The sequence below is a fragment of the Colletes latitarsis genome, chromosome 4, assembly GCF_051014445.1.
Source record: "Colletes latitarsis isolate SP2378_abdomen chromosome 4, iyColLati1, whole genome shotgun sequence".
In the NCBI taxonomy this organism is placed as follows: Eukaryota; Metazoa; Arthropoda; class Insecta; order Hymenoptera; family Colletidae; genus Colletes; species Colletes latitarsis.
In genome coordinates, this window is record NC_135137.1 from 35543514 (window position 1) to 35567950 (window position 24437).

The 24437-nt window shown below is 45.1% G+C and overlaps 1 protein-coding gene across 1 annotated transcript in view; it reads right to left on the reverse strand.

The window, feature by feature from the left end:
* Positions 1 to 258: 258 nt before the first annotated feature.
* Optix (optix) overlaps positions 259 to 24437 on the reverse strand; it is a 59342-nt gene continuing 35163 nt past the window's right edge. The window contains exons 2-3 of the mRNA XM_076763145.1: positions 2326 to 2721; positions 259 to 1799 (exon numbers count right to left, since the gene is read on the reverse strand). Coding sequence (XP_076619260.1) covers positions 1418 to 1799; positions 2326 to 2721 — 778 coding nt within the window. The 3' untranslated portion in view covers positions 259 to 1417. The remainder of the gene's footprint in view (positions 1800 to 2325; positions 2722 to 24437) is intronic.

A 24437-nucleotide genomic window follows, 5' to 3' on the forward strand; every position in this document is an offset into this window, starting at 1 on the left:
TCGTTTATCCGCGTCGACGGGAAATCAAAGGCTCCACGGATCCGTCGACGCGAACGGATGCGATTGTCGCGGCAAACCGGCCGAATAATTGCCGCGAATTGCGCGATTCTAACCCGGATACCGCGGGGACGCATGAGAGGGCGCGAAATTCAAGACTGACACAATGGTTTTGTTGTAATGTCATAATAATCTGTTAATATATTTTCGCGTGAATGTATGTACAGGCGCAAATAATAATATTAATAATAATATTAATAATATTAATAATAATAATGATTTTCATTTCTCCTCGTATATTTATATATGTATATTTTCCGTGTTAATAGTCTTTACGTAAGGTACCTATGTATACGTAGATCATCGTATGTATGTTCATATTTATAGGGGCCGATTATACAAGAAATTCGCTAAGGTGTTTCTTTTTTTTCTGCGTGTGTATCTACAAAGAGAAGGTTTACTCGCAGGGCGCACGGTGTTTCTCTGTCGCGAGAGAGAATCCGAGATCGATCGGCTTTCGTCAACGATCAGCATCAAGCCAAACGCGGCTCTTTACTCTTAGAGTAAAACGGTTCCATCGAAGACCGAGTCGATTAATGAAATTTACAAATCGCTAGTGTCTACTTAGGCTAAAGTGTAGGGAAGGTTGTCTCGCGAACTTTCTTAAATTATTTAGTTCGACCGGGCGCTCGAGTCCTTACGCTTCCGCTTCGATCGCGTTCGCAAAAGCGTCGCGGAACGATTCTCGAGGGATCTCTGTACAAATCTCAACGTTAATTCGTTCGTGATCCCCGCGCATCGACCGAACAGCGTCAAAAATTCCCGAAGATCGAGCTTCGGTCTACGTCTAGGCCGTTCAAGTTTTCTACCTCTCGTCCATCTCGCGCGTTCGAAGCAACGATTTACACCGATAGAACGTTTCTCTCCCGAAACCGGTCGCTATATGTACAAACTACGTCAAAAAAAAAAAAAGAAAAACATTTCACTACACTGAGTTTTGCGAAGCGCGATCGGTTCGTGGCGAGTTCCTCGTTCGGCGATACTTCCACGACCCCCGTTACTCTCGAATACCGTAACTATTTACACTCGCATTTTGATCTTGAGAAATTGCACACGTCCGCTTCCGCGACTCCGTCTAACTAGACGTCAACTAGCAAATCTGGCCACACTTGTAATGTTTCACAGTTCGACGAAAAACCACCGCGATAAATTCGTTCTTCCATCACCAGTAATTGTTTCGTGGCCGTCGAACGTGGAGATCGTTCAAAACCCTCTCTCTTCGCGAGAAACCTCACAAGACTTCGAAACGCTTCTCGAGGAACCGATGCTTGTCGCTGGTCGCTGTTTTGCTCGACATCGAGCACCGATCGTTCTCCGTTTCCTCGGAAATGATTGCTTCCTCGACATCGTCCTTGTCGTATCACGCTGGTGAAAACGGTCTGTGGATCTGCGGCGGTTTCGGGTTCGGCGGGGGCGTCGCGACCCTTATCAATCCCTGGCCTTGAGACTGACCCTGAGGCGTCTGCTGATTCGACGGCGGACTGCCTCGCGAGGATGGCGTGTGAGGGCTCGGGACCGCGACCCTAAGCGGACCCGTCACCGACAGATTCGTCGCCATTAGCGGCGGGCTGTGCGCTTCCGATAGGCTGTCCGACAGACGCGAGATCCCGCCGTCGGAGAGTCGCGAGCCGTCCGATAACCTCGACATCCCTTCCGGTAACTGGTGCGGAACGTGCGGGTGATGGAGCAAACCCTCGTGAGGATGCAACCTGGGTGGCGGTAGCCCCAAATGATCCGGCAATCTGGAAATTGAACGGTGCACCAGTGAACAGGGGGATCGTAAACAAACAAATTCAATCAGGGGTGGTGATCAGTTTAAAACAGTATTTATTACAAAATTCACAACAGATACTCCCCCGCCTCATGATAAACAGAAACTAAACACTGAGTCATTGACCCTTAAGTGGACTCTCAATCTGAACTGAATTATTTTACCAAATTAGTAAATAAATTTTCATATAATTACGTTGACATATATTAAACAATTGGTTGTTTAAACTTCTGGGGGCCACAGTGGCCCCAATCATCCACTCGAGGGTTAACTAATCTAAACACAGTGACCACAACGATCTATCTCATTAAAATAGGGAAATATTTAGTAACAGCTCAAGAGGAATCCAAGATAAATTTTTATTTACGAGCAAACACGTTCCACTGTCTGTTAACGTTTACGTGGTTAGGCTCTTCGTTCCATGCAGTTTCGAAGACCATCATTATCGCATACGGATGCTAAACGCGTGGTGTACGATGAATTTTTGAGCGACTTACCTGGATCCAAGATCGCCCCTGGGCCCCACAGCCTGGAACGGGCTGGTTTCCGTCAGCCTGAAGATTCCGCCGCCCGAGATGTTCGGATGATTGTGTTGCGGGCTGTGCGGTCCAAATCGGAAGCCTGTCGGCGGGAATTTGAAGGCCGTCGCGTGGTTGAATCGAAACTGCGATTGCGATGGATCGAAACGGAAATTTAAGGATGGAGGAGGCAGAGGTCCAAGGGGCCCGAGAGGAACAGGAGATGGTTGATGAGTCGGCGGAGGCGAGGAACTCGGCGACGGCGGCGACGTTCCGCCGAGAGAAATGTCGGAGTCCTCCGAGTCGCTGCCTCCTGGCCCGGGGCTCAAAGCGCGTCGTGTATTTCCGTTTCCTGTGCCAGATTGCTGCTGCATTCTGTAACATAACGCAACGCCACCGCGTTAGTTCTCCCACGAACTTTCGCGTTACCCTTCTGTCAACCCGTTTTGGAGCTAGCTCGAATAATATCATCCCTATATCACAGGGAATTTCACGTCTCAACATAAAAATTATTTCTGGAAACGAGGAACGCTATAAATACAAAATTTCATTTGCATCTCACGGAACACTTCTATTTTTTAGAATTATGAAACCAAATTATTTATTCGTGCACGATTTAATATTCTTAATCGAACGATAAGTGATTCTAAAGAGTCTTCTTATTTTACAAAACTTCACGTAGTAGTAGGTAATAAAGCGAAGTTTCTGGAAGAGCGAGCGAAAAGGAACTATTATTATAAACAGAAAAAATATGGAAAATCGAGGATAAAAATTAATTTATAACAGTTTCTGCGGTCGGCTGCGTTAACGGTACAACTTGAATTGCCATGAAATATACATGATGCGTGAATCGAACGCGCCGCGCGACGATGCAATCTGCACAAATATTATTTTAAACGTAGCCTCGCGGAAAAGTTCATTAACGATATCGCGCGAAACGTTAACATTTTTCGAACGGAATTCTCCCTAACGTTTATCGAAGTTAAAGTGTTAACTTCGTCGTCGAGTAATTAGAGCTCTGGTCGCAAATGTCGTACAAGATTAATTAGGTGCATCGCAATTTACAATCTACGTTTGATCGATCAAAATATTACTTCGTCTACCTCATAAATGTATGCTATTTTAATGAGCTATATTTTTTATTGCATTTCTATTGTTATCTGCTAGGTAGTATCTTTTCAATCATCAATACGAAGACCTTCCGTCTGCAGGTATCGCCGGCGATCATCAGATTACCGTCTTCCTCCCTTCATTTTGCAATTAGAACATAGAGCACGTAACCTTTATTACTACCTCGTTCTTATCGTCTAATTATATGAATTTACTTTTGCACGAAGCCTTTCTTCCCCCCCATCGGAAGTAGATTGTCCATGTATTACGAGCTGCAATTCCTACGCTATGAAAATTGCTAACTTGTCAGTCAACTAATTGCTGAATAAATGTGACATAATAGGGGTGATATTCTCTTCTTTGCCATTCATTATACAACGTGAACAGAATTTATTACACGTGTATCCCATTCCCAGAAAACAATTTTCCCTATCGTTTGTAATGCACTCTGTTTAAACTAGTATCTCTAAGTGCAACTTGTTTTATTCATAGTGTCATCCTGACCGGTGGAACAAACATTCTAGAATATTAGTTATAGTTTTCGTAGATTAATCTGCTGTACAAGACCTTACATTTGTAACTTGCATTATACAAGTTCTACTTTTGTTTCAACCCCTAATAAAAAGTCCTCGATTCAAGAGTATCAACGGGACACATAAGGTAACTCGTCGCCCACTTTGAAACGGTTAAATTTTGATGCACGATGGAGTAATGATTCCTATTATGCAAATAACGTGTTCTCGAACATTCGTGTGTCTCGTGATCGTTGAAAGCCATCTTGCTGCGTGCTTTTCCGGATCGATTACTCGAGCATGCATCTCCCGTCGCGGGGTTAACGAAGAAGGTCAATCGCCATTGGTAGCAAGTCGGTCGTACGCGTCGCAGGCAAGAGTCCGCGTGGGCGTTGATCGCGATGAGAATTTTAATTCCATCTCGGTTAGATGGAATAGGTGGATGTACGCGGCACTGAAAACACTTTGTTTCCAGTCATCACCGTGGAGCGGCTATAATTAATGAGCGGGCCCGTCCTTCCCAGGTGAGCAAGGATTCACGGGAGAGTAACGACGATTCCCGGGCGACGCTTCGTATGAAAGAACGATCCACCTCATTACTCGGGAGATTACGGATAGATACGGAAATACCGCCATCTTCTCACGCGACCCATCCTGCGGTCGAGATAAACGGCGAACAGTCGCCATCGAAACGGATGTTCGACCTGTCGACAGGAAAATGTTATTCACCGCGCCACCCACGAAGAATTTTTACCGACAACTCGCTTTGCAACCCGCTCGTTTTTGATACGCGGCTTAAAGCTGTGCTCAACGAGCGTTTAATTCGAATTTATTTACAAGCTTGCAACCAGGAGGATATGCAAGTACAAAATATGGTATTTAGTATAATTCTTAGAAGAATCCTCACTGCCATAGATGCACAAAAGGAGAATCAAATCGATGCCTTCTATCAATCAGAAACTGTGCACCTTTCATCCATACTGCAATTATCCTGGACGTACACGACTCAATTATCAGCGACGAAAAAACAAAGGAAACTTAATTTTATTCAGTTTTTGCAGTACACGCGTTTCCAGCGTCGCGAAGGCGTTTAATACGCGTGCTATTTAGATTCGATGCACCTTCTACGGAGCCGACTTGATACGCCATCGTTTGCATCGCAATTTTGTTACACGACGGGGGTATCAAACGCTCAGGTGTAAATTAGCTCGTTGCTAAGAGGAATTGCGTTATAATTCGTTTCGGACGCGGAACTTCCGCGGATGAAGAACCGTAAATTGTACGTGGTCGCGGGAAAATAATTTTTCTCGCGTCCGGCCGCGTAATCGCGTAACGAGAGAAAACAACGAGAGACCCCGGTTCGAAAGAATACGTTTCCCCTCCCTGGAGTGGAAAACGCTCTTTCCGCGGACGATCGGGGTATAAAGGGAAAAGGAGAGTCGTTCGACGGTCTGCCAAAGACAATGAGATGTTGTGGTCGCCTTAAAAGCCTCTTCGTGCCAGATCGATTCGACGCCGGGGCGCCCGAGATACTCCCGTATTTTCTTTGCTAATCGAGTTTCGAGCCCGCACAGTTACCACGGTAACACCTCGAGTGATTTCGAACAGGTTCGCCGCTCCGACGAAGATCTCGTCTGCTGCTTCCTCACGTTCCCCCCTCAAAAAAAAGAACCGCGCTCGCGAGGAGCCGATTCACCCTCGCGCCGCCTCCGACGCCCTCCGCGAGCTACCGATCTCGTTCACGGCTTAACGGACATTTATTTTTATTGCTCGACACATTGGGAAACCATTTTCTTATCGATTCTTGCGTTACATTTCCAACTGGCCCTTTAGATCTCGATCTACGTAATTACGATAATAAAATTCCGATCATCAGTAAAGAATTTTTTTCTCGAAAGTACGTAGGATTTCGGGGGTATGTCTATTCACCAAAAATTATTGTAATTGCCCCCTGCAGCTGAAAATAATTTTTTTAGAACGATTTGAAATTTTTTTTTTTCGCCGAAAAATTCTAACCCCCTGTCGATTTTTCTTATAAAATTCGTTTTTCATTTTTAGTTATTTTGTTTGAGGCTGTACAGAAAAGTTGTCTAATACTTTTTTGTAGGTACCCATGAGCTCTACTTCAGAAAAAAGTTTCATTGAAATATATTCAGTATTTTAGGAGTTATGGTTGTTTTAAAATTGGACCATTTTTATGGAGTTTTTCTCATTTTGCGGAATCAAAGATCAACTTTTCGAATATTTTTAGAATTTCTACATATTCTACACTAAAATACGCGTCGTTTGCTTTTTTAAACATTAAAATCATCCAATCCGTTCAGAAGTTATGACGTTTTAAAGATTCGCATGAAAATTCGGGCAGACATTTCTGGCCAGAAATTATATTTTCGGTAAGGAATTTTTTTCTCGAAAGTAGGTAGGATTTCGGGGATATGCGTAATGACCAAAAATAATTGTAAGTAACCCCCCTAGCTAAAAATAATTTTTTTAGAATGATTTGAAATTATTTTTTTTTATCGAACAATTTTACATATACTCGAATTTTTTTCTCGAATGTGCGTAGGAATTCGGGGATATGTCTATTCACCAAAAATGATTGTAATTAACCCCTGCAGCTAAAAATAATTTTTTTAAAACGAATTGAAATTTTTTTTTTTAGGCACCTATCCTCTGTCGATTTTTTTTTGGTAATTCATTCGTGTGAATGTTTATTTTATCCTTATATGTTTCTGCATATGCATCTGTCAGTTTTTAAATATATTTTACGGACAGATCTTCGTGTGTTTCTCTACGTATCAAGAATTTTTGAACGATACTGTTAGAAAATGTCTGAAACAATAAATAGTCGTATCTATTTACCCTCCTCCACCAGTAACGTGGCTGCACGGATCCCATAAATCGACCTCTAATAGATCGCCGATTATTCGTGCTCGATTTATTCCTGAATCCGCGAACTCGACACTCGCCGCGTGAATGGAAATATAACGAGACGTCAAATTTCCCTGACGAAGGCATGAATGCGATTTATTCGATTCCGGGGGATGGAGGGGGGCAGGAAGAAAAAGGTACGGGGTGTAGCGCGATTCGAGGAGAGGCCACTCTCACGCGGACCCGCTCGAAAACGCGTCGGACACGCCGGTAATCGAACCCCGTGGCTCGTTCTTTCCTTCCTCGTCCAGTTCCTTTTTTACCCGGGTGTCTCGCTTCAACGGGACACTCGACGCGTTTTAATTATGCCCCAAGACCGCGCTCCTTTGTCTTCGTCCTTTCACGAGACACCCGCACGAGCGCCGCGACTTATTATGTGCCAGCCTCTCGTTTTGTTCCGCTAAGTGCTCTCCGACGATCGTCGTCCCCCATTGAAGCCGCCTTAATGTCGTGGTATTAAAGTGCGGAGGTTCGAGCTTACGGTGTCAATTTTTCGGCGCGAACGCGACCGGTACCAACATCAATTTAGCCGATTTAACAACAGCAGAGCATCCGCGATCGACGGTTCCGCAATCAGCGAAACTTCTTTTCTTTTCGCCTTCCATGGACCGCATTATTCAATTCCAAAACACGAGCTTCCAAACCTCCCATCGCGTCCCGTATAACTAGACCGAGCGTTGAAATTAATTTTCCGTTTCTGTAATGTTGCTAAGAGTAATCATTTTCCAGAGTTTGCGCAAACACGAAAGGAATCTCGCGTTTTACGTTCTTGCAGGGTCCTGTTCCCCCTCAAGCGGAAACGGCCTATAGATACAAACGCATTCTTATCTCCGAGACTATCAATCATACTGAATTACACATTTTTATATTTTATAATTATTATTAATTACGATTTTAAAGGCAGCTCGGTTATTAACAGCGATGCTACGCGATGATAATTCCCTCGCTTCCATGGTTCGACTACACGTGCGTTAATTATTAGAAACAAATACGCAATATTTTTCGCCCCCTGTCTTACGACTTAATTTCAGATCGTGTTTTCACGGCCAGGCGCTCGATTTATCACGCACCCGTAACAAACGTCCAATCCGTCTTCGTCAGTCGGCTTCGAGTCGGATGGAACCGTGAAAAGAAAGTTTCGAATATTAATTTGTTTAAAACCAAATTAAGCAATCGTACAAAACGTAATTAGCTTTGCTACAGGTGCAACTTGCGTTTGACATATTTGGTCCGATGTATATTCCGCGAGTCAAGGAGTCGATTATTGACGCGTGAATATTTTTAGAACGGAAGGCGAAGACTAATTATTCGTTAGAAAATTAGCCGTCCAACGCAACGGCGGCCATTTTGACGAATAAAATAACGTAGATTACAAAATACATTATTGTATTATACGCTTCCTGCACGATTCGACGCATCGAACCCTTGCATTGCGTCCGTACTTCGTCAACACGTGGATCATTATTTCGCTCCCGTCGTCATTACACTGTTTACGTGGGAGAACGGCTGTACAGCATCCGAAGGCGTCGATAAACTGTCAGACATTAACACGCGATTCCTACGCGATTAACATGGCTGTCGAAACATTGTGAAACATAAACTTGGGAAGGAATTGAAAATCTTACCACTTGCGATTTAACTTTGACAGATTCAATGTCTTCCAGTGTACCATTTATATAAATTTCTTTCGTGTGTCTATAGATAGTGTCGCAAAATTCTGGTAAAAATCGAGGAGAAATCGACAGTTTAGTTGAGAGAAAGTCGATAGTGTGCGTCTAGATCGCGTTCGCGTCTCACGAGTCGCTCGTATTTTTAACTCGCTGGTAACCAGAACCGGGAAGGCTGACCTGGTGGATTTTTAGCGCGGATGTTTTTCTTCTTTCTTTTTTTTCATTTCTGTCGACCAGCATAATATATTCGCGGCATGTGTCCGCGCGTGCACGCGTTCCTCCGAATTCGCGTGGCGAATCGAGGACCGCGTCGAACGTGCCCGGAACGAGCTATCACAGGTGACGCGGTGTTTTCGGCGTTGGTACGATTAAAAAAGAAATTCATCAGGCGTCGCCGGGGGAAAGTATCAGGTGCAACGGAGGAGGCCGGAGCGACGAGGATGCGCCCCGCCGTTAAGTATTTACGCCGCATGACGAGTCACTTTTGTAATCCCTCGTATGTTGTAAAGTATTATGCACGCGGACGGCGACGAGGGCTCAAACCGTGACGGAAGCTACTGTAATTACGCGCAAGATGGTCGTCCGCGGCGAGGAAGCCTCGATCGATCTTCGATCGAGAAACTACGTCGGTGAAAGGACCATCGGGATGGCTTTCGCGCAGGCGACGAAAGACTCTTTTAAACGCTCGATCATTTCGACATACGTAACGGTACGACGTTTCGTACGATAAACTTGATAAGGATATTGTATATCATTATTATTATCCATCGTGAAGTCCTTTTAAGGCATATAAAACACCTGCGAATATAGGAAACGATTAGACGATTCCTGGTGTATCGAAATGGGTAGAGTGATCCGACCAATTGTTTATGGGAGGAGTTAAGTATAATTTCTAAATGAAATTACGACGGAAAATATATGGCCAACAGAAGTCATTACGACGATGAGCGGAGAAGAATTCAATCGAGCAACGAATGGTCGGACGAGTATTTCAGCTCCAGTTCCCCTTCTTTTTATCCCGAAACGAGTTTCTACGATTCACAGACACGCGCACACGGACGCGGTGAAAAAAAGAGAAACGATCAATTTCAACCTGATATCAGAATCGGATCTATCTCGAGAGCCCACGACTCTACTAGAGTGACGAGGGATATCATTTTAACAGAATCTACCCCGTGTCGTGCAGCGTGGATTTTCGTGCGTGGTACGAGCCCATCCCGTGTCCCCCTCCCCTCCCAGCGGCCCCTCGATTTAGACCAACCCCGTGCCATGCTAAATACCCGGTGCGCACAATGGAGAACATATCATTCGAAAATCTGAGCTATACGACGAAGGCCTCCACAAAAGGTAACTGGATACCGGTACGAGGAGGAGACGGCATGTGAACAGAGGGCCCGCGATTTCAAGCAACCGGGACCCCCTCGTCTCTCCTCTCCTCGCTGCCCTTCGACCCCCCTCGCCCTCGTTTCGCTGCTTTTTTTTGCTCTCTAGCTCATTTTTAATAGCCGCTAATAGAGACGTTAAAACGATACGGGCCCTCTCGACCGACTCGGTTCCGATGCTCAGTTCTTTCTTCGCTCTGCTAGTACCTACGTCCTCCCCCCTCCCTCCTCGTTTGTCTTAAACAACCGCCTTCCACCCTCGACCGGCACCAGAAGTCTCTTGATAAGATTCATCGATTCAGGAAACACACGGTGTCGTTGGGATCTTCTAATCAGCCGCCCACGCAGCGATTTCGTTCGCTGGTTCGAGCTCATCGCGCGTCGTACCGGAAACCGTGTTGCACGAAAGAGGAAGCGGCGAGACGAATCGCCGTATCCGCGCGCTTTCGCGAATTTTTACCACGCGTTTTCTCCCGGACGAGACCCGCGAAGACAAAAGCGCCTGAAGAAAACAAAGACGACCGATGGTGCAACGTACGCTGGCCGAACAGGTAGCCCATGATTTGCAACATTTTAATCCGGGCAAAAATCGGGGAAGTGCCGCGACGGCCGCAACATGGCGTCTAAAACGAAGGAGAACGCCCGTCCAGTGGCCTCGTTTTGTGGGCCGACGCGAAACCATCGTTCTCGTCTTCCTGTCACCCTCCTGAGCAACTCCTGAGAAACCGGACAAATGTTTGTCCCGCGAACAAAGAGTATCCACTGACGTGGATGGCGCTCGCTCGTTCCGTCCTCCGTGCCCCCGAAATCCCGATCTGTTTGACGAGATTTTTAAGCGCCCGAAAAACGATATCCACTTGCCTCTTCCTCGAATTTGCTTTCTTTTAAACGTCTCCGATATCCCCAAATGCGACTGCAAACCTGCCCGTGCTCGAGCATACGTTCAAAAAAATGCTACTGTTCGTTTTAGGCTCCGTTTAACTATCGCAGTTAGTCGTGGAAACGATTCAAATTTAGATAATTCATTTTTGTTATTAATTGGTGATTGGTAATATTTTTTTGAGAGTTCAACAAAGAAAGCTAGTCACCTAACACTGTTACAAATTTTTTGAAGTTTTATTCAGTAAGCTTGGAAGGACATATTTACATTTTTAATATTGCAGACAATCTCTTTGAAAGTCAGAGTGCAGTATCATTTATTTTACATTAGTACGATGTTCGCGACGTCTGTATGTAATTCTAGCTTGATATTGATTTACGTTTATTCATATTATATAGTGTATTTAGATATTATTATAGTAAGTTAACTAAACATATGAAGGTTTAACAATATTTAGAGAAGATTCGATGATATTCTTATTGATGCTTATGCAACCCTCAAAAAGAGGATGAAGAATAATTCTCAAATACCAATACGGCGAGTCCAGATTTTTTACAAAAAGTAACCGAAGAGTATAAAACAGAGTGGATGCCTGAGAGCGTTCGAAAGACCTTGGAGGACATTTTCTTCCGCCCTGGACGGATCCTAGTCGTTTACGAGGACCGACAAATAATTTCCTACAGCGGGCATAGACATCCCGAGTGTTTGCCGAGGTCCTCGAGCGAGGCATCTACTACCCTGACCATTCCGTGGGAAAAATCCTCGGAAATTAAATCCTTGCCTCGACCTCTTCTGACGAGGATACGCCGTCCAGACTAATCCCGTTGTTTTAGGCCTTTCCCGAGCTACTTCGAAGGAGAAATTATTCCCGGTCGGTTGGTCGTCGCGGTCGTGGAAACGCACGAGACGCTGTCCGTTCGGCGAGTCGTAGGAAAAATATTTGCACTCGACCGAGATAAACGAGAGAGGATAATTTCCCTTTCGAAGGGACTCTTGTTGGCACGAGTACCGAAGGACAATTACCGATCGTCTGTCTAACGATCCGAGTGGCTAATTAACCGTCTCGATCGTCTTCCCGGGCATAGATCGTTATCCGATTCGTTCCCGACATTTTTACCCTTGTACCTTTCCAAGTTCTTTTCCGCTCGACGAAACGCCGCGAAAGAATAGGAAGCACCGTTCCGTCGGCCGCTAATTGTCTCTATATTAGTCGTGCGTCGCGTAAACATCTTTCGAATCGCTCGGGATAACCGCTCGAGACCACGCTCTCGATGCGAATTCCGCGTCTCATTTAATTTAATGACTCGTTTTCGAGAAGCTGGTCGGTACATACGTCAGAAATCACTCGGTAAATAATTAATGTGTAATCAGACTCCGTTTGTGTGCGCGAGCGAAAGGGACTCGCGAGGTAGCAAGGGCGCCAGCGAGCTAACGCGAGAACGTAGGGTGTTTGCCAGCAAACACCATCGAGGACCTCTTAACGTGTCCTAAACCTATGCGTGGGGTTCCTTCCGTTGAACAAAGTGACGTGGAAGATGCTATCACCGAAAGAAGTGCTCGTCTTTTAATTTTTATCGTACGCTCTCTTCGAAATCCCAGCGACAATATTTGCTTCGGGCATTTTGTCAGGAATACTGATCGCTGGAAACAAATTCCCTTTCCGAAACGTTCAAAAATGCTTTAAAACTCTACCTTTTATTAGTGAAATAATCTTGACACTGTCGTGCAAAATTTCTTTCTATTAAAAACGTTCTATAGAAGGTGATCACTATTTCTATTTAAAATGATTGTCTGTACTATTATATACGTTCGAAAATCCTTTAGGACTCTACCTTTTATTAGTGAAATGATCTTGACACTCGTGCAAAATTTCTTTCTATTAAAAAAGTTTTATAGAAGGTGGAATATTGCAATATTGACAAGGGTGATTCTCCACTATTTCCATAGTGTTCAAAATAATGAAAATTCTATTTTAAAAAGTTTTATTTCACTTTTAAATGCTCGTCTGTGTCGCAGAACGCGAAATAAAATATACGGAAGATTGATGGGCTCCGAAATTTTAATAGCCAGATGTGGAGGAACGTTTCGTGCAGAGTCTTGGAGGTTCGTGATATTTTCGATGGCGGAGGGGCCCTGGGGTAAAAGGTGCGTGGCCGGCGAAACGAGTGCACCGCAATCGATGTCTCTCAATTATCGCCAGCGACGAGAAAGAGAGGAACTTCAATGGCATCCGATTGAGGCACGCGCCGTCGCTTAGAGGCTCTTCGAGGTTCGAGAGCCCTCGAATTGATTCGAGTCCCGTGGCACACTTCGGGGCAAATTAAGTTTCGCTTCTGAAATATGCCCGGTCTCAGTCTGGCCTTTGGCGTTCGCGTCTTCCTCTCGCCATTCATCCTTTGGTTGTCTTTGATGCTCGGGGATCGGTTCGTCGAATCGTGTTCCGGTGCCGTTACGAATCGGCATCGAGACCGATTGTCTCGCCCGATAAAACGACGATCGAGACGTTCTATTAGAACGCCAAAGGGGCGAAAGAAACACGGCGTCGAATCGTAGACAAATCGACACACGGCGATGAGGGGGTCGAACGGGAGGAGCTTTTTAATTCTCGGTTACTTTCGGGCGCAAGAACTGACCGGTGTAACATAAGGAGGGAGCGTTAGTGAAGCGAGAAGGCAGACCCGGGAGGCGGGGAACCGACCGACCGGGAGCAAAAAGAGGAAATAGCCCCCGGTTACCTCTCGTTTGCACCGGCGCACGCTCAATTAACCATTTTCAGGGAAAAAATTCGCCGGCCAAATTCTGCGCGACAGCCCGTGAAGTCCGCGGCTCGTGTTCACCGCGAGGCAACCGAGCTGGACGACGGAACAAGTGGAGGAAGGCCCCGGGTGAAGGAGATCCAGAGCGAACGGGGGAAGAGCCGCGGGTGGAAAAAAGAAAAGAGAAGACGCCGGTGAGCGAGACAGAAACGGGGAGAGGAAGGAAAAAAGAAAGAAGGGAAAGCAAGGGAGGGCCATTGAGGTAACCCTGTATCGTTTTTCAAAGAGGCCCCGTTCTTGTCTCTCTCCGTGTTTCGTGCGCCTCGACTTTTCTTCCATCTTTCCTCGTCTTTCTTCCGTTGTCTTTTTGTCCCTTCGGTACCGAAGATCGTACGGCACGGTCGGGTGTAAGATTTCACGTATACACGCGGGATGGATCAGATTGGCCCGGCCTTAAGCCGTCGCAAATTACCCCGTAAGCCTTTTAGTCGCCGTGTGTGTTTTGCTGGCTGCGCCCTAAACCTCCCCCGACCACCTTCCGATCCTTCTCCGCCGTCAACCCCCGCCGCCCGGTCGCGTTATTATTTTGTTGCTCCGTAATATCCTCGAAACCCCCGTGGGGCTTTGCCCAAGCCACTCTAAAGGGAATCTAACCGGAGCCCCGCGGTCTATGGGGGTACGTTACACAAATAGTTTCGAACTCTGCAAATTATCAATCTATCGGAACTTCCCGAGGTCCAGCGTTGTATTTTAGAATAACACGAGTCAGAGGCCACGGATACGAGGACTTTTTACGAAACGACCGTTTGGACGATAATTGTGAATCGTGTTGTAATATATAACCGACTTTGATGGCAGGTACATAAGTCATCCGACTATCGATCCATGAATCACTGCTAATATACATACAGGATATAGTGGACGATTCTATAACACACTTTCTTGAGAAAGATTCCCTGGTAACTCGTGTTGGCGAATTTTGTATTTGCTTCGCTTTTCGTGAAATCGAGCCGAGGTTGTATTATAGGTCGCGATATACACAAAATCCGCGGTGTATACAATAAGTAGCGCGGACTCTCAACGAGAGCGTCAGTGCGTGCGAAACCTTGGGAAAGTAAACAACAGTCCATAGACAGAGTTCGGTGGTAAGTGTATTTTCATCGATTCTCTTCCTTCTCAACATAATTTTCCTACACTCGACTATTTCTGCATTTCGTTAAAATAATTCTTGAAACTCAGTTCTACCCTTGTGTCGTGGATGATTAGATACACACAGTTGTGAAAATTCCCCATTTCCAAAAGAAACACTTTAAAATCAGCGTTGAGGTTTTACTGCACGATGTATTTTTCGTGAAAACTAACGAAGCGTGTTACATTACATTGCAGACTGATCTGTAATCGATAGGTGATCCAGTGACAGTCGATCGCCTGCTTCGTTTTATCGACAGAAGTGAGATTCAGGATTATGTTTCGTCAGTTTCATCTAGAAGCAACTCTGGGAATCGAATTGCCTGCTCAACTCTATTTTAGCTCGGAGGCCACGGGGAGGGCTGAAGCGAGAAATTCGTGCTTTGCGAGTGGTAATAGCTTTCGAATTCAGTATCGCGGGCTTAAGCACATCTTCTTTATCCGGTTGCCGGGTCCCAGCATCAAAAGACCAAGACGCGTAGCCCCGGGGGTCGCGGGAGTAAAAATTTAACGCAATTCCGAGTGATTACCGCGGCCCGCTCTGTGATACACCCCTTATACATCCACCCCTTGATTGGCTTACATTGTCGATGCTTAACTGTTTCATGCACCAGTGACCGACTAGGGGGGATATCATTGCTCGCGATAGGGGTAACGTTTTCATAGCCCGCGGCGGCGGGTATCGTCATTGTCAAGATTCAAATGTAAAAATCGTCGACGGTACGCGTACGGTATTCCGGGCGTTTCATGACCGAAAACCATTTCGTCGGACGATGAAACAGCTTTTTGAACAATCCGCTTCCATTACGCTCGAAAATAATTTACGAATCGCGTGACAACGATTGACCTTCTCAGCGTTCCCCTTACCGGGGACGTTTTCACGATTTTTGTTTCATTTTTTTTTACACATGTCGATCGTAAAACTGTTTTCCCCAATGTACAATTCTTCTGTCGCTAATAATAGCAAGCACTGGTCATAGGAGACATCGAGAAAGGTATATCAGTCGATTTCACAGTCCCTATTATACTCTAACTATTGATTACACGGAAAGCGATAGTTATCGACGATTCGTAATTAGTAGCTTGCAGGCTAAAAAAAGACAACTTCGTAAAAGTTACTTCTGGAGGATCAGGAAATAACTTTTCGTGTCTCGTTCGAGCGACAAAGAATTTACGGTCACTCGATACCTCTCCGTAGCATAATACGCGCGCCATACGTGCTTGTAACACGCTGCTTGGCCAGGTATGTACCCGTCGAATGTGCGCGTCGCGTCCAGGTCGCCGGAGATACCATCTCATTCAAGGATCAGGATCAGGACTACAGTGTTGCATTACATCACCGGTTACGGTTATCCCTTAATACACCGGGTGCTCCCTTAACGAGACCGTAAGCGAGCGTCGTGTTACGAGAGCCACTTTAACGAGACAACAGGACCAAGAAAAAGGACAAACATTCGTCAGCTCGACTTCGCTGACTCTCATTCAGGTTCACCTAGGTTTAGTTCGTTTGTGAAACACGTAGAAATTTATAATAGACGTCAATAGATTCAGTGAGATTATAAAAGGTTAATACGAATCGTACTAAGTTTGTGTTTGTTGGCGTTTGTTTTCAATCGATTCGATTGACAAGTATACATTTTTTCGAATTTTATTCCGTTGTGTTCAAGCTAGATTTGACCTTCTCAAATTTTAGTACAAATTCGTTGCTAATAAAAGCTGCAGAATATTGATCATTCCACTCAATATTCGCCATATCATCGTCAAAGTTGACTGTTCCGTCAAAGACACTTTGTGCACCAGCATATGCATATTAGAAATAAGTAGAGCGCAACTTCGCGATTAAATAATTGAAATATCGAGCACGCCAGCGATCCGGGCAAATTGCGAGTCGCGTTGTCGTGTTTACGGAGCGTTATTGCTAATGCGCCATCCCCGTCCAGTCTTTAATACGAATTCCCATCTCGCGAGCAGTTCGGAAAACCGATGTTCGCGTGTCGCTGGAAACGATATCAACGGGTTTATCGTAACCACGACAAAACGTACTCGAGTCCGAGGGCTCGTACGAGCGACGAAGAGGCTCGTATGGTATCGTATCGCGCATAAATGCCTCTGTCGCAAGATTTACTACGTCTGATTAAGCAATTAAGCCGCACCGAGCAGCCTCGTGGTGTTTTTATCGCGTACCGGGAGCCAGCTCCTTCTTGCGAGCTCCGGTCTTCGATATGGCAGCCTACGTAGTCCTTCTTCCTCCGCTATCTATCTTCTCGTTGGTCGCGTCCGGACGCGCGATGAGTAAAAATAAAAAGGGGAATACGTCAGAAATCTCGTCACGGTACACCCCGGCGCTAATTGTCGCTATAATCTACGCGGCGAGACCGAAATTCCAGGGTTGTTAAAAGCTAACGATCGCGCGGACGAAGCGAGGCAGGAGGAAACGTTAATTATCCTAGCTAATAACGCGAAGCTGCGCCGTTTACAAGTCGATCCGACTTTCCATCGCCGGGGCCGTGCGCTCGCGAGGTGGTTCGAGTATTAATGACGACGCCGTGTGGCTTCTTTTTAGAAAACGTCCGGGATATTTATTCCGACGACGATCACGGGCTAGACGCGAAGTTAATCAAGCATTGATTTATGCGACCCGCAGGCTCGTTTAGCCCGCGAAACGTACAGAAGTCCGGAATTCGACGGCGATTATTTAACCGGTGATTAGACGCGATTTCGAGTCACGTCGCGAAAGAATCCGTTTAGCTAATTTCTCCTCGGCAGACGTCAGGCTCCCTCCCCTCGCGGCGCGTCGGGCTGTTGATTCATTTTATTAATTTTTCTCATTCCCCGCGATAACTCGATCCCCGAGGACGAGAGCGGAGGCGAGAGGCGTCTTCGACGACTGCGGAATTAAAGACATTACCCGGCAGCCAACCCCCGAAATCGCTCCGTTCGAGCGAACTTCTTCTGTTCTGACGCTGGGGGAGGACGACGACCGAGGAAATTGCCACCCCCGTAGCCCCGTGGAACGCTCCACGACAGCGACGCGTATTTATCAGTCGACGTTAGGCGTCATTATCATTTCCAAATTGCGTGTCCGCCCGCCCGTTCGAGATTTTCTTGATTAACGAGCCCTTCGAATGCGCGGTGTTTCTCGCAACGTCCAACGTCCGCGGGACTGGTGAAATTTTTGCGGAGGACGAGGACGTCGGACGGTCTACGGGGAATAAACGTAGCAGAAAAATTAAACGCATTCGGAGGGTGGACGGGAAAGAGAGAGAAGCGCGAATCAATTTCTGACGTGACGACCGTGTCCGTGTAAACCAATTTCAGGCAATTTCGCGTCAAGAATAGCCTCTTCAACAATGAATTGACCCACGCGGAGGACCTTTCCAATTTTAACCGATCTCGAGGATACTTCTCCGGTGAACGAGTCTTCGACTTCGGCCCCCGAAACTTCTCCCCCTCGAGGGGGTTGACTTGACCGAAAAATCCCGCCCCTCGATCTCGACTTTCACCCACTATAATGCCCTTTAATGCGTCGACGTCGATGTGTATTTTCTATTTGGATCTATTTGAATGGATAAAATTTCATTTCCAGAGTGAGAAACTTTGCGTAGAGTTCGATAAAATTAGACGAATTGATCGCTTAAGACTAAATACGAGAGACCTCGCAATTATGTAAGATATTTGACAAGGTTAACGTTTTAAACGTGCAAATAAAACAGAGAAATTAAACGACCCTTTAAAATTATTGACGTTGACGAAGATACGATTTAAGGAGAGTGAATAAACTGGTTAATTTTGGCGCGTGGGTGGAGAGTTACGAGGACGAATTTTCGAACGCAGACACGGGAATTTTTCTTCTTGTTTTCGCGTTCCGGGGGAAGAAATGGAATCCCCGAAGTCGGGAACTTCGTTTCCCAGGAGAGTCGCCGGAGTATGAACTATTTTATCGCCCAGAGTATTTTCACAGAGCCCGCGTGTCCCGGGTAAAATTAGCGAATCCCTGCTCCCCCGAGGCGTCAGGATACGCATCGTCCACGGGGTGGTTGCTCCGCGCGACGGGGTAACGTCCCGTGCATGTGTCGGTTGATATTCCTGGCCCCTTTTCAATGTTCCGGCTTCTTGAAGTGTCAAATTTAATAAGTCCGCTATCTAGATTTTCTTCGGACAAAAATACGCTCCCGCAAAAGCGACGCCCGTGAAAAGGATTCACCAAACATTTTATGTCGAAATTTAAGGGTGTACCGACTACGATGACGAACGAAACATTTCGTCATAAAATTTCAATATTTAATACGTTTAGATCTTCAAGCGAAATTGCTTGTTTCTATTTTCATAGACGTATTGGGACTTTCATTTTATATTTTATACTCGTCTTATCGAAATTTGAGGATGTGTTATACCGACTGCAATCAGGGACGAAATATTTAATTATAAAATTGTCATTTTCGACTCCTACGTTTAGATCTTCAACGCTTGTTTTTTTCTTTCGTAGTATCGGGACTTTCTGGTCCGAAAGGAGCATTCCCCCCCTTTCTCAGATACATTACCTCGAACGTCGCGTTAAATAGTAGTACGCCTACACCGCGTAATTTGCCTAGCCGTCGTCTCCGAAATTTATTACGCGCCCCACAAAGGAGTCAACCTTGCGTTTCAGGGAAACTCAATTACCGGGGGCGCATAAATTGCTGATAGCTCTCTCTCTCCCTCTCCTTGGCCTCCGCCATGATTCCACTTTGTTTCTCCTACCTCTCGTCCGACTTCGCAGCTTCCAGACACGGTCGAGGAAATACCGCGTCCATACCATGAGGCGAATTACGTCCACTCGATGGAAGAACAAACTCTTCCCATTCCAATTCAAATTCCACCGTACGAGGTTCCACGACTCGAGGAAAGAATTCTTTTATTCGTTTCCAGGTCCTAAATTCGCGTTTCGCGTTTGGCCATTTAACCCGGAAGCGCCGGGCGCGCTCCGCAAAAACATGATTCGCAGCACCGGAGGGCTGGCGAAAAAAAAAAAAAACATAATAAATGTATCCGGCGAGGAATCGAGACATTGCAACGAACGCGAACGCCTCGCGCCAGGGGCTGGCTAATTGCACCTCACGCGATGCCCTGGCCCCTGTTAAGACATTCTCGCTGGGTTGACACCGTCGCATGCAGATACAACGTCATTAACACCGACGCGATCGTCTGAAACGTACGTTTGCTCGTTGCCAACGCGTCGGCTAAGAAGTTTTTTTATCAGCGAGCGTTGAGGTTTACAAGAGGCTTAACGACGATAAGGGTACGTTCGCGGACCGAAATCACCGGGTCGATCGAAATCAAGCGACCCGCGGAGCATTTTGGGAAATTATCTGCTCGGCCCATCGATCATCGCGTTTCCCCGAAACCGCGCCCGGGAGAATTACATGCAGATTTCACCCAGCTCCAGCGGGGACGATCGTTACAGTTTTTTGCGCGGGTTACACGCGTTCGTTAACGGCTCGGCTGGCAGCTTTTCAGCGAACGAGCGTGTGCAAACGCACCGGTAGATCGTATCTGGTTGGGCTGTTTGCGCCGAAAAGGCGCGCTGGTCGTTGCAAGAAAGGCTGACCAAAACGATCGCGGAGACCCCGTGTTCTTGTGTTCGCGAGTAATTAATCCGTTATCTCTATCGCACCGACCGCGATTAATTTCGCGTCTTATGGCGACCACGATATTCTCACGCGTGTACGTTGAATGCATTAATCAAAGTTGGGCCCGGTCCTGAAAGCTTCTGCCGCGAGAAACGAGCGTGTGTTCTGGCACCGTGGTATCCTGGCTCGCAACAGCCACGTGGCCTCTGAAAAAACACTGGAATTCTAGCTTCTGGAGACCTTTAGGACCTTTCTCTTAAATTCCGTTTGTAATAAATGGTCAGATAAGTGGAAATTTTAATTCTCAACAAATTACAGAATGCACTTGATATGCAAAAATATGAGAAATAAGTTAGTTACGAATTATTATACTTAGGGGTTGAATCAACCCTCTACAAAGCTATCATTTCATTACTGACTCGTTACAAGTTCCTGATGTCAAGTTTGCATAATCATGAAGTTACTGACTGGACATCAAGTCATATATTAAAATCAACACATTTTTATATTCTTTTTCGTGGTCATTCCTTGCACGAAGAAACTTACGTTTGAAAAATTATTTGGAATTAAATCGTACGTCAAGGGGTTAATTCTACGAATAATCTAAGAAATAAATCAGTAGGTCTAGATCTTTCAGAGTAAGAGTCACTATTGAAGCTAACTAATATCGAGGGACTGAGAGATTCATCCAAAAGTCATGTCACAGAAAGGTAAACTTACTTTTCCAATGTCCTCATTGTTTTTCTTTTTGTTTACCATGAGAAATCGCAAATTCACAGTATATTAATAGAGCTCCAAAGGATCTGTCGTCCGGCTAGAGACTAAAAAAGGCGAAAGTGGGGCCCATTCTATCGCGATCTAGCGAATTCTCCCAGCGCACACAACGACGTTTTCCCCGGTGTTTAACGGCAGGTTGATTTTTTAACGATTTTGTAACGTAGCCGGCAGCGCAACCGGTTTCTCGGTTGCGTAGAAAGCGTACGGTTTTTTCGATACCGACCCGTCGATATCGCGGAATCGATCGCGCACCGGACTCTGGCCGATATAACACCCAGAACGACGCACTTAATATTCCTCGAGTCTCGAAACTTTTATCGAGGACGTCGGCTTTTTAAGGATCGATGACGTTCCGCGGAAACGTCTTTCGAGTCCTCTTCTCGCGCTGAAACTTTTCACAGTCGATGACTCCAACTTCTCCAACGGGGAGCGTTTCTTCCTCTGGCGTTAATTCATCGTCGTGCCATAAATTCTTCTTCAACGTAGGATCGCGAACGAGCTACCGTGTTTAAAAACACGGGTATAATTATCGCTACTTTGTTCGTCGGTAATTACATCGTGCCATTGCACGAAAAACGCCCGAGCTCGACGATGCGCGCGCGCCTTCCACGCAGACAGGAAGTGCCTGCGAGGAAATCGCGCTTTAAACCGATACCCACGCGTACGTTCGTTCGCTCATCTCGCAGGGAGGAAGATCGATTCCCTGGTTGAGGAGAACGCGATGCTCCAAGTAGAATATCCTGTCTGACCCAATACTAGTCGCTGTTCCTTCCAGAATCGATGTATCATGGTGCAATCATTGGAGTATCAATCTAACACTATTGCTTGCTTTCAAGTACTCCAAAGATAATAAATATTTAAATTACACTTAAACTTCACACTGCAATCTCTGGACAAAAATAACTCCACAATTTTCGACTCTTCGCACCTTCCATCGCATCTTATATTCCCTGTCGAGTCTCAAAGAGTAAAGCTCTCAATAATCGAGTATTTCTGCCATTTTCTTCGTCGAGTCGCGTTTCTGGCTTTTCCATTTCCAGGTGTAATTAGAACGCGGGGCCACCTCGCGTCTTGGCGCTCGCGAAATTAACGGTCAGCTTTTGCGTAACGCGAGAACGAAATTGCGTCGTCCCATTGTCCGCGTGTTTTTTTCGCTTTTTCACTCCCCCGTGATTTTCCCTCTAACTCGAACGACCGTGTCCGGCGATAACTAGGTGTCTCTCGGTTCCAGAGAGCTCGGCGTGCTCGCGAAGATATTTCGATTCGGCAAAACGATAAAACCGGTTTAGAACGATCCCGCTGGATTAATAACGCTTTTTCTACGGGGCCTGCGTCGAATGCTCGGAGATTTACACGCTGCTGTCTCGGCTGCTAGTCTTGGAGAACGCGAGTGTTACCGGACACCACGGAAAAATGCGAATATCGCGAGCAATGGGCGCGATCTACGTCCGGCAAAACACGATCGTTTAGCTATCAAAGGACTGGTCATTGTGTTCTTTTTATTTAGCAAACTCTGTTCCAACGATTACTTCCTTTTCTAGTCGCTTATACCACCCATTATGGTTATTTACGGTTCTTAAAGAGCACAATCTCCATATTATTCGAATAAAAATTCTGTTTCCTATTACTGCTATGTTGTTCTGCCCCATCTCTTCCTCGAGTTACAATTGTTTTTATCGTAATATTCTTGGAAATTAGCTGAGAGGACTTTTCACTCACCAAAGTCAGTAACTGTAATTTCCAGTCGCTTATACCACCCATTATGCTTGTTTACATTTCTTAAAGAGCACAATCTCCATATTATTCGAATAAAAATTCTGTTTCCTATTACTGCTATGTTGTTCTGCCCCATCTCTTCCTCGAGTTACAATTGTTTTTATCGTAATATTCTTAGAAATTAGCTGAGAGGACTTTTCATTCACCAAAGTCAGTAACTGTAATTTCCAGTCGCTTATACCACCCATTATGCTTGTTTACATTCCTTAAAGAGCACAATCTCCATATTATTCGAATAAAAATTCTGTTTCCTATTACTGCTATGTTGTACTGCCCCATCTCTTCCTCGAGTTACAATTGTTTTTATCGTAATATTCTTGGAAATTAGCTGAGAGAACTTTTCATTTACCAAAGTCAGTAACTGTAATTTCCAGTCGCTTATACCGCCCATTATGCTTGTTTACATTTCTTAAAGAGCACAATCTCCATATTATTCGAATAAAAATTCTGTTTCCTATTACTGCTATGTTGTTCTGCCCCATCTCTTCCTCGAGTTACAATTGTTTTTATCGTAATATTCTTGGAAATTACCTGAGAGGACTTTTCATTCACCAAAGTCAGTAACTGTAATTTCCAGTCGCTTATACCTCCCATTATGCTTGTTTACATTTCTTAAAGAGCACAATCTCCATATTATTCGAATAAAAATTCTGTTTCCTATTACTGCTATGTTGTTCTGCCCCATCTCTTCCTCGAGTTACAATTGTTTTTATCGTAATATTCTTGGAAATTACCTGAGAGGACTTTTCATTCACCAAAGTCAGTAACTTTAATTTCCAGTCGCTTATACCTCCCATTATGCTTGTTTACATTTCTTAAAGAGCACAATCTCCATATTATTCGAATAAAAATTCTGTTTCCTATTACTGCTATGTTGTTCTGCCCCATCTCTTCCTCGAGTTACAATTGTTTTTATCGTAATATTCTTGGAAATTAGCTGAGAGGACTTTTCATTTACCAAAGTCAGTAACTGTAATTTCCAGTCGCTTATACCACCCATTATGCTTGTTTACATTTCTTAAAGAGCACAATCTCCATATTATTCGAATAAAAATTCTGTTTCCTATTACTGCTATGTTGTTCTGCCCCATCTCTTCCTCGAGTTACAATTGTTTTTATCGTTATATTCTTGGAAATTAGCTGAGAGGACTTTTCATTTACCAAAGTCAGTAACTGTAATTTCCAGTCGCTTATACCACCCATTATGGTTATTTACGGTTCTTAAAGAGCACAATCTCCATATTATTCGAATAAAAATTCTGTTTCCTATTACTGCTATGTTGTTCTGCCCCATCTCTTCCTCGAGTTACAATTGTTTTTATCGTAATATTCTTGGAAATTAGCTGAGAGGACTTTTCATTCACCAAAGTCAGTAACTGTAATTTCCAGTCGCTTATACCACCCATTATGCTTGTTTGCATTTCTTAAAGGGCACAATCTCCATATTATTCGAATAAAAATTCTGTTTTCTATTACTGCTATGTTGTTCTGCCCCATCTC